Consider the following 17,762-nt stretch of genomic DNA (forward strand, 5'->3'; position numbering starts at 1 on the left):
CAATCCACTCACCTCAGCCTCCCAAAGGTGCGGGATTACAGGCTGAGCCACCGAGCCCGGTTGATTTTTTTATTTTTATTGTAGAGATGACGTCTCGCTGCCCGGATGGGTCTTGAACCCGTGGGCTCAGGCAATCCACTCACCTCAGCCTCCCAAAGGCGCGGGACTACAGGCTGAGCCACCGAGCCCGGCTTCATATTTTTTTAAAAGCAATAAAAACCGGTGATCACAAAGCTTAAGAGTGCTCAGTGTAATTGTGGAAGGGAAATAGAATCCAGTTCCTACTGTTACTCCTGTCTTCTCATTTGGTATATGCTGATCTTTGAACGTAAGACAAAAGACAAAGAGCAGACCTGCATCAAGAGATCCAACAAAACTAAACATGACACATGCCCGTCTGCTGCTTTTCCTGCTCTGAAATCTACTTTAAAACAAAGGGAGGAGGAGGATGGAGTGAATATTTGGGATTTCAACTCAAAGTAATGAAAATTCTGAAAATAAACAAAATACATCACAGAAAAACAAATGTTAATAAGAATTTAAGGACATAAATGAAATATGAATGAAAAGTATAACAAAAACAACCGCAACTAAACATTCAATCAGATCAAATGATGATGTCTATTTCCCTTTCAGTCTGCTCCAAAGCGGAGAGGAAGCAATGCTAAGAAATGAAGGGTTAAAGCTTTGGTGTTCACAAATTTAAAAAAGGTCTTTTAAAAAGGACTATAAACAAGGCCATCAAACACCAACTACTGCCAACAGAATTTAAAAGACTAAGAATTAGGCATGAAGTATCAACTGGATAATTTCACTTCCAAAAGTCAGAACACACACAGACCACTCTCCTTCCGGTCAGACGTGCACATTTTCCATGTCTAGGCCAAGAAAAAGTCACTGCATATGTCCCTTGCCTGGAGTCTTCCCTGCACTCACTGCCCACTTCATGCCTTTGATTTCACATCTTCAGGTCTTATTTCAAACACCACTCTTTCATGACAGGTCCTCCCAATGTTATATGATCTCAGCAACACACACAATTCTTTTATCATTGCTATAATTTACATTTATCTATGTGAATATTTAATTTATGTCTGTGTCACCCACCAGACTATAAATCTGTAAAGGCAGGAACCATGTCTGGTTTTGCTCACCACTGTCTGCAGCACTTAAATTTGTGGTGTATGAACATTTATGTACATTAAGAGAACAGGAAAAGGATTTGTCCTCTGTCTTTAAATAGAAGTGGAAGATTTTCCAGAAAAACTGGTTATACCAGATGCAGAGTAACAAAGCCATCCAACTTATACTGGATTGATTTTTCAGAGCCATGTTTATGATACTATCTATATAGAATACATTAAGATTCCTAAGTATATCCAATTTATCTTAAAAATAGCTATTTAAGGCCAGGCTCGGTGGCTCAGCCTGTAATCCCAGCACTTTGGGAGGCTGAGGTGAGTGGATTTGCCTGAGCCCGCGGGTTTGAGACCTGCCCAGGCAACTTGGTGAGACCTCATTTCCACAATAAACAAAAAATTAAATGGGGGTGGTAGGGCATGCCTGTAGTTTTCAGCTACTTGGAAGGCTGAGGCGGAAGGATCACCGGAGCCCAGCAGGTCGAGGCTGCAGTGGCTGGGAGTGGACACTGCACTCCAGCCTGGGTGACAAAGTGAGACTCCAACTCAAAAAAAAAAATCTATTTAAAAACAGGAGCCCTGGCTGGGCTCGGTGGCTCAGCCTATAATCCCTGCACTTTGGGAGGCCGAGTTTAGTGGACTGCTTGAACCCGCGGGTTCGAGACCCACCCAGGCAACTTGGCAAGACCTCGTCTCTATAATAAATAAAAAAATAGTCGTGCGTGGTAGCGTGTGCCTGTAGTTCCGGCTACTTGGAAGCCTGGGGCGGAAGGATTGCCGGAGCCCAGCAGATAGAGGCTGCGGTGGCCAGGAGCATACCACTGCACTCCAGCCTGGACTATGCAGTGAGACTCCAACTCAAAAAATAGATAAATAAAATAAAAACAGGAGCCCTTTTTTTTTTTTTAAGAAAGTTTATCATATTCATGCACACAATATAATACAGTACTGTTTGAGCCCACCCTGAAGATGAAATTGCCTTCTCGCCTATGGCAATGGCCATTCTAAGTATGGAAGCACTGAAGGCAATAAAGAGACTTCTACAATTCTATGGCAGGAGTAGGGGTATCAGCTCTGTGACTACACAACTGCACACTCACTAGACAGTTCCTTGTCATGTCATCAGAATACAGCCCTTAGTCCAAAATCATCAATGCCGTATAAAAGTTCTACTCTGAAGTTTTTAAAAATGGAGTTTTCATAATTGCTCTGTCCTTATATTTTGACCTAGCAGACTGAAGGAGAACAGAGATGAAAGAGGGGAATATGTAAAGGATGTATTAGCAGATAGTTCTGTGAAGTTACATCAAAAAGGGAAACATATTTGTCTACATAAAGATAAGAAAAATTAGTGTTGATTATGGTGACAGAAAGAATGTCAGTTAAGGTACTTAGGTCACAGAATAACCATCTTCTGCCCCCTTTCAACCCATAAGACTATCTTAACTATTTTACATTTCATCCTAATTATGATGAATGGTTCATAACTTCCCAGCATGCCACAAGAGAACAGCTAAAGGGACAAGCTCTTTTAACCTTTATATAAAGGTTCACCAGAGGCCATGGCCAAGAAACAAACCTACAAATGGAATTTCACAAGAAAATGGAAATTTTTACAAGTGAATTATATGTGCCAATAGGGGAAATCCAATTCTGTGGATCACAAAAATAGGAAAGAAGTTACTTCTCTTACACATACAATGAGCACTACACACTGGATGATGTAGCATTATTATAAATTTTGGTTGCAGAGGAGAAAAGTAGTCAAGGGCAAAAATAAGAAGCTATCCTTCATTTTACTGATTGATTTCACCTCTTGCCCCAGTTCTTGCAAGGCAAAGCTAATTCTAGAGCCTGAGAACCTAAGTCAGCGGAAAGGTCAATTGTTGAGCCATAGCTCCATAAAGATTTTATGTGAAAATCAAAGTGGGTTGATTGTTTTATATCTATACTTACATCTGATTAAAACAAATAAAACTAGAGAGAAAATAATACATATATCTTTAGTAAGTTAATTTCCACATTAAGTGGGATTCTGACTTATGTTTCATGCAACTGACTCGAAATACAAATCCTTCTGAGAAGTCTTAAACAGGACATTCATTTTGCTAGTGTAGATGACAGAATATGAAAGATGAAAAAGATCTTTAAGGCTCTTTTTTCTACCTAACTCTTCATTTTACACTTGAGAACCCAACAAGCCTCAAGCTGCTTGTCCTAAGTTAGTGACAGAGACATGGCTCAGGACCCAAGGCTTCTTTTGAGAATCGGGTCAGGGTTCACTTCACAATGCTATGTAAGATGAAGCTGCCTACTCTTCACTGTGCAATGATGACACAGCATAGTGTTTTTTACCAGCAACACACCAGTAAAACACCAGTAGATGGTTTTAGAAGCTGTGCAACCAATGCTGGGATCAAGTTTATAACCAAAAACTGTGTTCTAACTTCCAACCCTCTTAGAATAGGATGGAAACGTCCTGAAGGACACAGATAGCTACAAATTAAAGAAAGCATTACTGTCCCATATTTGTAATTTGGAACAACCTTTGTCAATTTTAACATAAATCAGTTTCTCTGAAATGCTAATCTATTCATGGTGACACACCAATAGAAAACAATATTCATGGTTATAAACTCTTTTATACTTATTCATGGAAAACTGAATTCTTAATAACTCTTCACCATTGTAAAACCCAGAGACTGTCTAGTATTTTGACCCATAGTTGTATCTGAGGTTTTAATTTCTATCAAAAAAGCTTTCCTTTTTCCTCTTCCCATAACAGTGATCATCTACTACTTAGTTATGAAGTTCCGACCAGATGACCAACATCATACTATGAGGTAAATTTCATTTTTTTAATCTTTTTTTTTTGTTTTTTAGAGTTGGGGTCTTGCTCTGTAATCCAGGCTAGAGTGTAATGGTGCGATCATGGCTCACTACAGCCCTAAACTTCTAGGCTCAAGCAATCCTCCCAACTTAGCCACCCAAGTAACTGGGACTACATGCATGCGTGAGACACTGAGCTCAGCAAGGTGTGTCTCTACTGGGTCAGGAGACTCACTGTACTTCATTTATTTTTATTTTAGAGACTGTTCACACTCTGTTGCCCAGGCTGGAGTGCAGTGGTGTGATTATAGCTCACTGTAACCTCAAAATCCTGGGATTTTGAGGCTCAAGTGATCCTCCCACCTCAGGCTCCTGAACAGCTGGGACTAACAGGCATGCACCATCATGCCCAGCTAAGTTTTAACAATTTTTTGTGCAGATCGTGGTCTTGCTATGTTGCCTAGGATGGCTGCAAAGTGATCCTCTGCCTCTGTCCCTCGAAGTGCCAGGATTATAGGAATGGGCCACCATGCCCAGCCCTGCTGTATCTTAATTTTTTAGATAACTAGTACTTATCTATTTAACACTGACATGACTCCCTTATTTTAAAAGGGTTCAAATATATGTGGTTCTAATGTGCCATTAAGATTAAATTTAGTACCTGGACATACTGTTTGGTTAACCCAATGACTCTTCTCCTGTTGAACTTGTAATTAAAATTACCTCCATATGAAGACTGGACATAGACAAAGACGCCAGTATTAAGAACATGTGCATGGAGAATTTTGCATCACTGACAGATGAATGCACAAACTGAGAGCCAGAGACAATGCCTCAGTTTGGTGAACTAATCTTAACACAAAGCAGTTTCATGTAGAACTGAACAAATATTCACTGTTGATGGTGCCAACACATGGTTTTCTGAGATTCATCATTATAAAGTCTGTATGTAAAATTTTAGACTGGGTGCAGTGGCTCACACCTGTAACCCAGCACTTTGGGAGGCAGAGGTGAGAGGATTGTCTGAGCCTAGGTGTTTGAGACCAGACTAGGCAACATGGTGAGACCTCATCTCTACAATAAATAAAAAAATTAGCTGGGTGTGGTGGTGTGTGTCTGTGGTTCCAGCTATTTGGAAGGCTGAGGCGGGAGAATCACCTGAGTCCAGCAGGTCGAGGCTATGGTGGTCATGATCATGTCACTGCATTCCAGCCTGGGCAAGTGCAACGAGAATTTGACTCAAAATAAATAAATAAAATAAAATGTTAGCAGACGCCAAAGATCTATAGAGACAGGCACAAGGCCAGGCTCGGCGGCTCAGCCTGTAATCCCAGCACTTTGGGAGGCCGTGGAGAGTGGACTGCTGAGCCCGTGGGTTCGAGACCAGCCTGGGCAACTTGGCAAGACCTTGTCTCTACAATAAATAAAAAAACCAGGGCAACCCCTTTGGGTCCCCTCCCACTGTGGGAGTTTTCTGGTCTCTTAATAAATCCTGCTTTCTCAAAATAACAAAATTTAAAAAAATTAGCTGGTCGTGGTACCATGCCTTTAGTTCTGGCTACTTGAAAGGCAGAGGCGGAAGGATCGCCAGAGCCCAGCAGGTCGATGCTGGGGTGGCTGTGACTGTGCCACTGCACTCCAGCCTGGGCGATGGAGTGAGACTCCAACTCAAAAAAACCCAAAAACCAAAAACCAAAACAACAACAACAACAACAATACAGAGATAGGCACAGTAAAACTGGCCAGAGAAAGGCATCCATTTTAGGTGGACAAAGGAAAACCCTGATCTTCTGATACTTTTTGGAACTCAGTACACTAAGCAAAAAATAAACCTAACACTACTCCTGAGTCCACTCCTGTCCTAACTCCCGCGTCCTCCTTTGCCCTCTGACTCCTACAGTACTAAACCTTGGTTCTTCAGACAAATCTTGGACTTGCCCTGTTCCCTTTCTCATGTTAGTCCCATATGCTTCCTCAATCACATTACCTTAAAACAGAAACATTTAGACCACAATACCATGCGTTGAACCCATTACACTTGACTCTTAGCTTTAATTACTTTTTCCTTTGGTGTTTCCTTCCTCAGACCAAAATTACTGGGAAATGTATGACAAGGCACCCTCTATGTAGTCTTTGTACATTGCTGTATTTCATGCTGAGTAGACCAAGTACCTCACAAACAATACCTGAGATCGCTTTCTAGCAAGATTAGCACTCATCAAGAGTTTGAAAGTACTGGAGAACTTGGAATGGAACGTTATGAATTAAGCTGGCTAAAGCCACATTCTCCACAATTGCACAAGAAGGCCTTTAGAGCAAGAGCTGGTCCCTTTTTGCCTTTCTCACAATAACCTCACCAACCTTCCCACTAAAATGAACCAAGGGGATCGGTCGTAAAACGGGTCATGCCCGTCACTGAAGAGATCTGATCCCTCCTCCGTCCCTGCGTCAGAGCCGGCGTCATCCACGAATGCCTCATCATCAAAATCCTCCATCTCATCCTGCTGCTCGTCAGCCAGCTCAGTGATGTCGGAATCAGCCGTGGAAAAAGTGGGGGAAGGTGTGCGGTCAGCAAGGCGCTCATTCACACAGCCGTGGAAAATGGGGGAGCTAGACACCAGGTAAGATGCCGATCAACACAGCCAGGGAGAGAGGAATAGTTGGTTAAACAGGAAGCTATAGGTGCCAACAGGACAGAATCCAGGGGGAATCAACACGATAAAAGCAAATGAAAAAGCAAAAGGATAAAATAAGCAAAAATCATCTGGGTCAGATGAAAGGGAACAAGGGTAGGTTGAAAAAGTTATGCAAGAACTGATCCTTAGAATAAGAAAAGCAAAGGAAACACATGAGTAGACCATCGCAGGTAAATATTGTGCTATACAATGTTTATATTCTCCAGATCAGCCTCCAGGCCTCAAAGGAGCAATGCAACATTAAGGTGAAAAAATAAGGCTTTCCCTTTAAGAACTCGACTCAGGATGGACTCACAGAGGCACTCTTTGTTTTCATTAAATGTTGGAAATAATGTTTACACAAATGAGGCTCAAGGGGACTGCAAAAATCTGCAATTCACCCTTGCCTATGACTAAAGTGGGATGAATTGCTTTCAAAAAAAAGGAAGACAAACCAGATCATGAAAAGCTTGCAGTCTGATAAACCATATTACAATTTTTAAATTTAAAAACTTTAAAATTTTTTTGTTGTTCTTTACTCCTGTGACAGATTACATACTATAATTTTAAACTGTGCAGGACACAGACACAGGTTTTCTTTTTCTTTTAAATCTATCTTAATCAATTGCAAGACATTTTATAAGCTGAAAGCCAAAGAAGACTGTCAAATACTTTGGCTGAATATTTGAGACTCAAAACAAACATGCCTGTTGAATACAACAGAAGGGGATTACCTACATCAAATGACACAGTGGTTATGTGAGTGGATAAGATTAGGAACAGGGCCTTTTTATGTTTTTTTTTTCCTTTTAACTTGTTATAAAAAGTGCTAAGGTTTCAAATTAAAATAAAACGATTCATTATTTGAAAAGAAGACATCAGCAAAATGATCACATACCTCCCAACAAGTTTGAACCAGTGGAACCGATCATAGAATGGATCACTGCCAGTCACAGTGGCCTCACTTTCATCTTGGGAAGCGGAGGCCATCTCCCCTGCCCTGTCATACATCTCTCGCATCAAGTCCAGCCTCTGCCTATTTAGTAAACATAAGCACACTGGGTTAGTATTATGGGACTGTATTAAACTTTCACTTTTGGACACACCTTCCATGCACAATTTTCTTTAAAAAGGCACTGCTCCCACTATTTAATGTTATTCAGAAAGAATGAAGGCCAATGGCACAGACTCTCAAACACTCAGTATCTAAAGTATCTAAAGACAAACCATCAGAAATCAAGAATGGCCATAGTGGGCATAGTGGCTCATGCCTGCAATCTCAGCATTTTGAGGAGGCCGAGGCGGGAGGACGACTTGAGACCAGGAGTTCAAGATCAACCTGGGCAACAGAGTGAGACTTCATCTCTACAAAAAATAAAACAATTATCTGGGCATGGTGGCATGTGCCTGCAGTTCCAGTTACTCAGGAGGCTGAGGAGGGAGGACTGCTTGAGCCCAGGAGCTTGAGGCTGCAGAGAACCAGGATCATGCCACTGCACTTCAGGTAGGGCAGCAGAGTAAGACCTGAACTCAAAAAAAAAAAAAAAAAAAAAAAAAAAAAGAAAGAAAGAAAGAAAGAAAAGAATGGTCACCTATCCTCTACTGAGTGAAGAGTCATAGGAGAACTGTAGTTCAATGGTGTGACATCTCAAGTACACAAGACAGTGGAAAATAGCTCATTATATCAAATGTAAAGGAAGCTAGACCATAACTTCCCTATTTATTATTGGTCATCATAAGATTCAGGACAGAGAGGATAAATAATTTCTAGATCCAAAACAGAAATAAGTATCGTGAAATTGGGATATTTAAATTTTAAAAGAAGGTCTATGGAGGGTTAATTTAAATATCTACAAATGTCAAAGGTATGTGAGAAGTAGGATTTATTCACTTAAAGGAAAACGGATGGTAATATCACTGGCCAGCAACGGCATTTAGAAAGCACAGAAAAGAAAACAACAGTGTCCTCAGAGAGAGGAGGAGTTTGAGGGAGCCCACTTGAACAAGTCATTGTTATTTCCTAAATAAAACAATCGGCTTTTATGAATGCTTTCATACTTGAGTTTCTCCAAAGACCAGTAATGTGTTGCTCCGTTCTTCAGATCCTGGACTTCTACTGCCACCACTGTACGAGGGAAAGGCCGGTCCTCATGAGTTTTTTCCATCTCAGTGGGAAGTAATTCAGGAGGCAAAGGGGAGTACAGCGTGTCTGTCAGCAGAACAAACTGAAACTGCACCTGAATGGATGGAATAAACCATCAACAAGTGGTTTTCAGCAAGTAAATTTCTGAGATGAGGCGATATAATCATGCCCAGTAGGGAAGGGGTAGGGGTCAAACATGTCACATGTACTTATGACTGAGAATGGCCATCTATATATTAATCACAGGGAATAATCCTAATTTCAAAGTAAGTCATTCACAGACTTTGTTTTCCTAGCTTGCCAAAGTGTTATTGCACAAATTAATATCTCAATAAACATATTTTGGTTGACTAAATGAAGACTTTTATAGAACTTATACAAGAGACCAAAAAGTGGACCCCAAAATGTACTAATGAGAAAGCATAGTAACCCATCAAAATTTTCCATTTTAAGTTTGGAGGATTATGACTACTATTCTTAAAAGTATTTATTATGAAAAGCCATAAGGAGCGACAGGAAAGTAATATAATTAAAATTAAGTGTTTATTACATGGCAATGTTTATTACATAGCAATGCTTTGCAACATCACGTCATTTTTTTCTCACTACCACCTTATATTTTCACCAATAAATATTAATTAAGGCCGGGCTTGGGGGCTCAGCCTGTAATCCCAGCACTTTGGGAGGCCGAGGCGAGAGAATTGCCTGAGTTCACAGGTTTAAGACCAGCCTGGGCAACTTGGCAAGACCTTGTCTCTACAATAAATCAAAAAATTAGCTGGGCATGGTAGCATGCGCCTGTAATTCTGGCTACTTGGAAGGCTGAGGTGGAAGGATCGCCGGAGCCCAGCAGATTGACGCTGGGATAGCCATGAGCGTGCCTCTGCACTCTAGCCCAGGTGACAGAGTGGGACTCCAACTCAAAAAAAAAAAAAAAAAATTAAAATGGTAGGCACAGGAGTAAGGAAAAAAAACCAGTTACTGTCTTTACTTAGTCTGCTTGAGGAAGGGAGTAGCTAATAAGTAATTAGAAGATGAAAAGGGCTGCTAGATCATGAGTAAGGACAACATCATATCCCCAGTTTAAGTACTAAGACAGGATAATGAATTTCTCCGAAGTCAGGCAGTTTGGCTCTTACTTAGTACATGAGATGGACTCTAGCTATAATCTCAGCAGTCAAAAAACTGTTAAACAGCAGAGCACACAGAAGATGGAATCTAAGGCTTGGTGTGAAGTTTTGGTAACAATACAAAAACAGGCAACACTGATAGCCTTTTACCATGCCCAGGCATATCTTAAATGCTTTAGGCACAGTCACATTTTCTTGCAAAATCCATTGATGCCAGGTACTGTTTCCAACCCTATTTTGTGGATGGAGAATGGAGGCATGGGGCTCTTAGAGTCAGCACAACTTGTGGAGTGGGGGCTGGAACCTGGATTGCCTAGGTACAGAGCACACACTCTTGTCCACTACACAAGAGGCCTTGAGCACACACTCCTGTCCACCCCAGAAGAGGAGCATATCAGTGGCAAAGGGACACACGGGACTTATAGTTGCAAACTTAATGACAGAAAACTAAAAGAAAACTGAGATTTTTCAGAAACCCAAAAAAGCATTTTCTACTACTATGTTTCTCCAGCTCATCAGAAATAGTCTCCTTCTTTGTAAAATAAGCTAGGAAACATCTGTTTTAAAAATGTTTTATTTAATTAGTACTTACTATATTCCAGACACACATATTAAATAAAGGCATACCTAAATCTAAGTTCCCCCAAGGAAAGGGTTAGTTCAAGGTGAGAGCCCAGATGAACCCACAGCAGGCTCAGTTTTGCCTCCAGATCACCTGTGTTCTCACCCCTTCCATACCTTCTTTTTCAGTTCCACACTGATGGCATTGGCCTCCTTTAGGTACACGGCATTGCCCCAGAGTAAGTCCCTTAGCGAAGTAAACTGGTGAGACTTCCATTTTCGGAAGGCCCATTGGGCCAACTCAAATTCATGCTGTGTCCAAGGAACTAAAAGAGCAAAGGAAGCACATGTAATGGCAATCTCACAGTGATGCAGAAATGACAAATCTCCTCTGCCTTCTCTCTTGTATCAAGGTAAGGCATTTCCAACTTGTTTCTTGCTATTCAGTTGCTTTTGTTTTTCTTTTTAGTAAAACCTACTAAATTCTGTTGTGAAAGCAATATATACATTTCATAAAATCTGTAAAAATCCTACTTCTGCATTTATTTAAAACAGTAAGCCAAGAGATAGATTTCTCTTCCTTTTTTAAATATAAAAATAAGGCCATAATTTTAAAAATATCCCTACCCCCTGGTATGCTGTACTTCATATATTTCATTTTGTTTTCTTTCTAGTATGGGGGGGGGGTCGGGGAACATCCCATTTCACTTAGATATTTAAAAATAAAGAATTTGGTATATAAATTAAGAGTTCCTTTAAAGTAATCTGAAGGCTTGAGATTACCAAAAGATTGGGTGGAAAAATGAAGTGTGATGAATATTTATACTGTATTACAAGGCAATAACTAACAATGAAAGTCCTAATTCAATTAGAAAACTTAAGATGGGCAAGCATGACTAAGCAATGTTATTAGAAATCTGCCAGAAACGGCTTTAAAGTACACTGATACATTCCAAAGTCTTCACTGGGAAATCTCTGACATAAACTAGCAAATTTATCAGACTATCTTAGCAAACCTTAAGCTCTGTATTTACCTGCAACAGACATATTAACTTCACATGCCCAATATATGTGAGCTTCCTAAAAGATGTATATAAAGACTGGCTCAGAAACCTTGTAAAGTTCTAAGGAACACTAGCAGCCTTACCACAACCTCATAAAGTACAGCCTGGATTCTCAGCATTGAGTGTTGTTTAAATCATCTTTATATTAACTCAGTAAAATGTCCCTAAATGGCAGGGCCAACTATAAGAAACCTAACATTGATCATAGACCAAGGGCTAATTTGATATCACAGACTGAAAAGATATACACAGAAAAGTTTTGTTCTCTAGATTTCACCTTCTTCCTCCTCTTCTTCCTCTTCAGTCGTTTCTGCAGCTAAGGATCGGGTTTCAACCTGCTTCTGCAAGGCCTGCAATTTACTCTCATAGTCCTGAATGAAAAGAAAGGAGATAACATGTAGGAGAGAGAAGAAATAAGAAGGAAGGAAAAGAGAAATGAAAGGAATATTGGGGGAAGCAGAGAAAGCAAAGGACAAAGAAAAGAGAGACAAAGGCAGGAAAAAATAATGAAAAGACATACAGAGACATGCTTAGGAAAAAATTCACAAACACACAAGATAATATGTAATGGGTAAACGCTAAAAAGAAAAAAAATTCACTACAGTCTGTTTCCACACCCTCCAAGACTCAAGAGTTCTTTATTTGGAGTTGTGTTAGGAGAAAGGGGGAATGTAGAGAGGAAAAATGCACGTATATCTTTTTTTTTTTTTTTTTTTGAGTTGGAGTCTCACTCCGTCGCTCAGACTGGAGTGCAATGGCACACTCCCAGCCACTGCAGCCTCGACCTACTGGGCTCTGGCGATCCTTCTGCCTCAGCCTTCCAAGTAGCTGAAACTACAGCTGCGTACTACCACACCCAGCTAATTTTTTTTTTAATTTATTGTAGAGATGAGGTCTCACCAAGTTACCCAGGCAGGTCTTGAACCCGCGGGCAATCCACTCACCTCAGCCTCCCAAGGCGTGGGATTACAGGCTGAGCCACTGAGCCCGGTTTGCACATACATCTTAAATGATAAAATATATTTAAGTGGTATCTTACTCATCAAGGAATGCCAGAGAAAAACAATATTGAAAAAGATTAAATTCACCAGTATCGTCAAAAAGTCCCAATTATCTGTTTAGAAGGGGGGAAAAATTAGGATTGTAGACTTTGAAATTCCATATAAGTGAAAAATTACTCAGCAGAATGAGTTTAGCCTTCAGGTAACCAAAGTTCACAGTGCTACTAGGATTAAAATAATTTACAAATTGCATTTAGTTACTCAAAATAGACACTTTATTTAAAATAAACTATTATAATATAAAATGGATTATTATAATACAAATCAGATTTATCCTTCATTTCTCTGTCCACCCCATATATTTTCAATAAGGACAATATCACCCAAAAGAGGCCAAGAAATGGTCCTTGTGGGATAAAAAAAAATCTCACTCTTTTTATATATAAAGCACAAATATGTGTACAGTACACAGATATATAGGATATCTGAGATATTTTAATTTCATGGCAGGAGAGATTTATGGACAAATGTTTGAAAAGGTTCCTTGGAGTGTTAATGAAAAAAAGCTTGGGTTTTTATGAAAATAAAATAAGTAGGCTAAGAAAACAGACCTTCACATAATGAAATAGTAAGCCATAGCATAAGCAAAGCATTTTATTGTCAGGGTTTCTTGCTTCCTTTAGTTCCCTAGCAGTGACCCAATTACAAGCAGTCATGAGAGAGAGTTTAGGTATGCTCATGCAATGTTTCCAAACAGCTTTCCAAGTCTCACGCCAAACATTCCACGCATCACAAAACACCGCTGAAAGCCTCCTTAGCAAACTCCATTACAAAAGGAGTTCCCAATGGCAAAGCTCAGAAGGGTGCAAATATTCTCTACGGATCTGGTCATTTATCAGTTAGTCTCACAAAGGAAGCATTCTTTCTTTAGCAGGGCTGGCAGAGACCAAGGCCAAGAGCCAACGACACAACTTTATTAGATATCTAAACACATTTTTTAGGAGACTATGTATGGTGGGAGAAAAAGAAACAGAGAAAAATTAAACTAGCAGGCAGAAGACTTGGGTTTTGGTCTTGGCACTTGTCCTTACTATAAATAATACTGAGAAAGCTAAATCCTCTCTAGACCTCACTCTCTTCATCTTTAAATGAAGATTTTAGCAGTTGACCTGTCTAACACACAGGACTGTAGGAAGGATCAAGAGATGAATGATTTTAAAAACATGTGACAGTCCTCTAAAATGATAACACAAGCAATGTTCAAAAATGACAAGCAATGTTTTGTAAAAGGTCATTTTCTAAGCACACCTAGGACTTAGATCTTGGTTTCTAAATTGTTCACTAAAAGGAAGCAGGCTCCTTGAAAAAATGGCCGATTGCAGGTTTGGAGTAAGGAAAGTATAAGGTGAGCCCATGCTAGAAAAAAAATGGAAGAACTCAAAGCCCATTGGGCCATTTCTAAAGGATACAGACCAATAAATCAGAAAAACAGGAGAAAAAGATTGAGTATAGAAAGAATCCATGGTAATACTGAAAGATGAGAAATAGGGAAAGCTATTCTTAAAAAAAAAAAAAAAAAAAATCTAGCCAATTGCAAGCCCCCCATCTAGCCTCTAGTCCTAGCTACTGGGGAGGCTGAGGCAGGAGGATCACTTGAGTCCATGAGTTCAAGATTGTAGTGAGCTGATTGTGCACCCCAGGCCTGGGTGACATAGTGAGACCGCATATCCAAAAATAAAAAGTTAGCTAATAAATGCAGAGGAAATGACAGCTGGAAAATCACTGTATTGAAACTCCTGATGTAATAACTGAATCAGACAAGGATCTTTAATAAATGCTAAGATAATTAAATGAAAGATGGATGGGAAACAGAACATTCATACAACTCAAAGTTTACTCCAGGTACCTATTAATTAGAAGAGAAACTATATATTTACACTGGAGAGAGCTGGGAAACATCACATTAACCAAATATATTAAACTTTAACATTATTGATAACAAGACAAATTGACATTTTATGTCTACTGATGTGATGCAATAGAAAGTAAACAACATCATCTTTATAGCATTCTGAACAAAGATGTTTACCCTAAATCTAATCTTGAGGCAACAGACAAATCAGAATATGGTTAAACTCTTAAAAAATACTAGCATAATGAAAGATTTTAAAAAATCATAACCAAATAAAATGTATAACCTTGACTGGATCTTGGATGAAAACACACAGGGATTCAGAGATATTCTCTCTCTCTCTCCGCCCCTCCCTCCCTCTCTCCACACCTCTAACATTTATATGTTTGAAATAATTAGGGAAATTTGAAAATGGACTATACATGATAATGAATCAGTATTACAATTCTTGGATATGATAGTAATATTAAGATATTATCCTTGGCCGGGCTCGGTGGCTCAGCCTGTAATCCCGTGCCTTGGGAAGCTGAGGTGAGTGGATTGCCTGAGCCCGTGGATTTCGAGACCTGCCTGGGCTACTTGGCAAGACCTCATCTCTACAATAAATCAAAAAGTCAGCCGGGCGTGGTAGCGTGCGCCTGTAGTTCCAGCTGGGCGACAGAGTGAGACTCCAACTCAAAAAAAAAAAAAAGATACTATCCTTGATTTTAGGAGATGAACATGGAAACATCTGGGGTCAGCTATCATGGTATCTGCACCTTTCAAATGATTCAGGAAAAATTATATAAATATGGATATACAAAGGTTTATTGTGGTAATTTTTTCAGCTTCTCTGTAGGCATGATGTGTCTTAAAATAAAAAGTTGGGGAGTGGAAAGTTTTTCCTCCTAAGAAAACTATGTATTATATGGAATTCTTTCAGCAAAAAGAGAAAGGCTGCTGGTTTGTCTAACAATCATCAGGAGGAAAAAATGTTAATATTTTATCTTGAGGAATTTCTTCAAGAATAAGTTTATAAGCTGATCAAACTATCAATGAACACAAAATCCTTAGACTGAGAGTGAAAGTATGAAAATGACCTTTCCTAACGGTTCTATCGAGTTGAGCTTTAGTGACAGTAAATCTGACATAAAAAAGATTTCCTAGGCCATTGCCCTGCTAGACTCTGGTGTGGCCATGTGCTCTTTGAGCTAATGGCTGTCACCATGTTTCCTGGCTTTGGCCCCCTCCCCCACTTTGAGGAGGTGAATCTTCTCTTTCTCTCTAATTTACTTTTAAATAAACTATATTTTCTAATAGAAAAAAAAATATTTCCCATAACTCCATGAACTTAAAAACTTTTTTGACCAGCAATTGGTAGTCAAAATATCAACACAATTTCCTAAATCGGTCCCCTCCCCAATCAGGCTACTTATGAGCTTCCAACAAGGACACTGTATATCATCATCTCCTATGACAAATAAATAAATAAATAGATTCAGATACTATTGTTCTGTTCATTTTGTAGTTAAAAACTAGGATAATTATGGAAAGTACACACACAAAATATTTTTTTTCCAGTAGCTATTTATGCTTATAAACAGTTGTAATTCGTTCAAAATGTGCCCCATATTTATAAAGGCACAGCACTGGGTATTCCCTCTTCTAGAATGTTCTTTCCTAACCACCCCTTGTTTTTAAGTTTATTTCTGCCAGGAACTATTCCTAATGTTTAACATGAATTATTCCAATCTTCTCAATAATCTTATAAAGATAGTACTATAACTAGCCTCATGTTAAAGAGAAAGAAAAAGGCTTAAAGAAACTGAGTAACTTTCCAGAGAACAGAGGCAAGCAAGTGGTGGAAATGGGACTTGAATCCAGGTTACCCAGAGCCTTTAAACCCATTATCCATCCATTCAACAAGTGCCTCCTGTGTTCGTACTATGTCAGTAAGACAAAGGTCCTATTGGCGAGGGAAAGATGATAAACAGTAAACAAAGTATACATTATGATTTCAGTGGAGAGAAGTACTATGAAGAAAAATAAGCAAAGGTAGGATTAGAGGCTAATAGAACAGAGGAATGAGAGGAAAACTTTTAGATTAGGTAGCCTGGGAAGGTCTAAGTAAGTACGATGAGGTCTCTGGTGGGGGTTATTCTAGTCAAAGTAACACAACAAGTGCAAAGGTCATGAGATGGAAAGGAGCCCACATGTTTAAGAAAAAGTAAGAAGACCTGTGTGGGTAGAGTGGCAGAACAGGGAGAAGGACAGGAGGTACAGCTGAGGTAGTCAGGTAGGGTTATATAGGTGGCTGTAGAGACCACAGTAAGGATTGTGGGTTTTATTCTAAGGGTAGCCACCAAGTGGTTTATAGATGGAAAGTAATATGGTCTAGAACATGTTTTACAAACACCATTCTGTGGGGACTGAGAGGAACTGGGGAAACAAAAGTAGTCAGAAGGCCTGCCACAGCAGTGCACGAGGGAGGCAGGACTGGCCTGGACCAGCATGTGTGCAGCAAAAGTGGCAAAAAGAGAAGGGTTGGGTTACGCTTTATAGGCAGACAAAATGAGACCTACTGATGTTCTGATCATGAAGTATGAGAAAAAAAGGAGAAATGAGAATGACTTGGACTTTTGGCCTGAGCTGTCGGCTTTGATTGAGATAGTTTCCATGTGAGATGCCTGGATATCAGGTTATAGTTGTATGTCTGCTTCTAGAGCTCAGAAAAGAGGCCCGGGCTAGAGAGTACACCTGGAAGTCAGCAGCAAGGCAAGGCAGGGTAGAGGTTTGCGGCAGCTGGACCTAGCACCTCCACTTAGCGGCTGTGTGACTTTGGGAAAGTATGTAAAACAGCAATAAACAAACAGAAGAGGGGTGCGGTGAGGATTCAATGATAGGTTTTCATGTATTAATACACTTAATAGCCGGGCTCGGTGGCTCAGCCTGTAATCCCGTGCCTTTGGGAGGCTGAGGTGAGTGGATTGCCTGAGCCCGCGGGTTCGAGACCCGCCTGGGCGGCGAGATCTCATCTCTACAATAAATCAAAAAATCAGCTGGGCGTGGTAGTGCATGCCTGTAATTCCGGCTACTCGGAAGGCTGAGGCGGAAGGATCGCCGGAGCCCAGCAGGTCGAGGCTGCGGTGGCCGGGAGCGGCCACTGCACTCCAGTCTGGGCGACAGAGTGAGACTCCAACTCAAAAAAAAAACACAAACATTTAATAAATGCTCAATATACAAGTTATCGTTATCTTCATCTTCATCAGTGTAAAAATGGAAGGTAAAGCCACAAAACTGCATGGAAGCATCTGAGGAAATGAAGACAG

At 40.0% G+C, this 17,762-nt stretch overlaps 1 protein-coding gene across 5 annotated transcripts in view; it reads right to left on the reverse strand.

Annotated features, from left to right (window-relative positions):
• The window catches only part of KIF1B (kinesin family member 1B), a 157,447-nt gene that overhangs the window by 43,363 nt on the left and 96,322 nt on the right, over window positions 1-17,762 (reverse strand). For 4 of the 5 annotated variants that reach the window (XM_021716015.1, XM_021716016.1, XM_008064949.2 and 1 more), the window contains 5 exons: window positions 11,819-11,912; window positions 10,655-10,803; window positions 8,702-8,880; window positions 7,542-7,679; window positions 6,330-6,578 (listed from right to left, as the gene is read on the reverse strand). In XM_021716015.1, coding sequence (XP_021571690.1) covers window positions 6,330-6,578; window positions 7,542-7,679; window positions 8,702-8,880; window positions 10,655-10,803; window positions 11,819-11,912 — 809 coding nt within the window. The remainder of the gene's footprint in view (window positions 1-6,329; window positions 6,579-7,541; window positions 7,680-8,701; window positions 8,881-10,654; window positions 10,804-11,818; window positions 11,913-17,762) is intronic. The other variant, XM_021716017.1, reaches the window with a different exon arrangement.

The sequence above is a fragment of the Carlito syrichta genome, unplaced genomic scaffold (assembly GCF_000164805.1).
Source record: "Carlito syrichta isolate Samal-C Ts95f unplaced genomic scaffold, Tarsius_syrichta-2.0.1 Scaffold308112, whole genome shotgun sequence".
NCBI classification, from domain to species: Eukaryota; Metazoa; Chordata; class Mammalia; order Primates; family Tarsiidae; genus Carlito; species Carlito syrichta.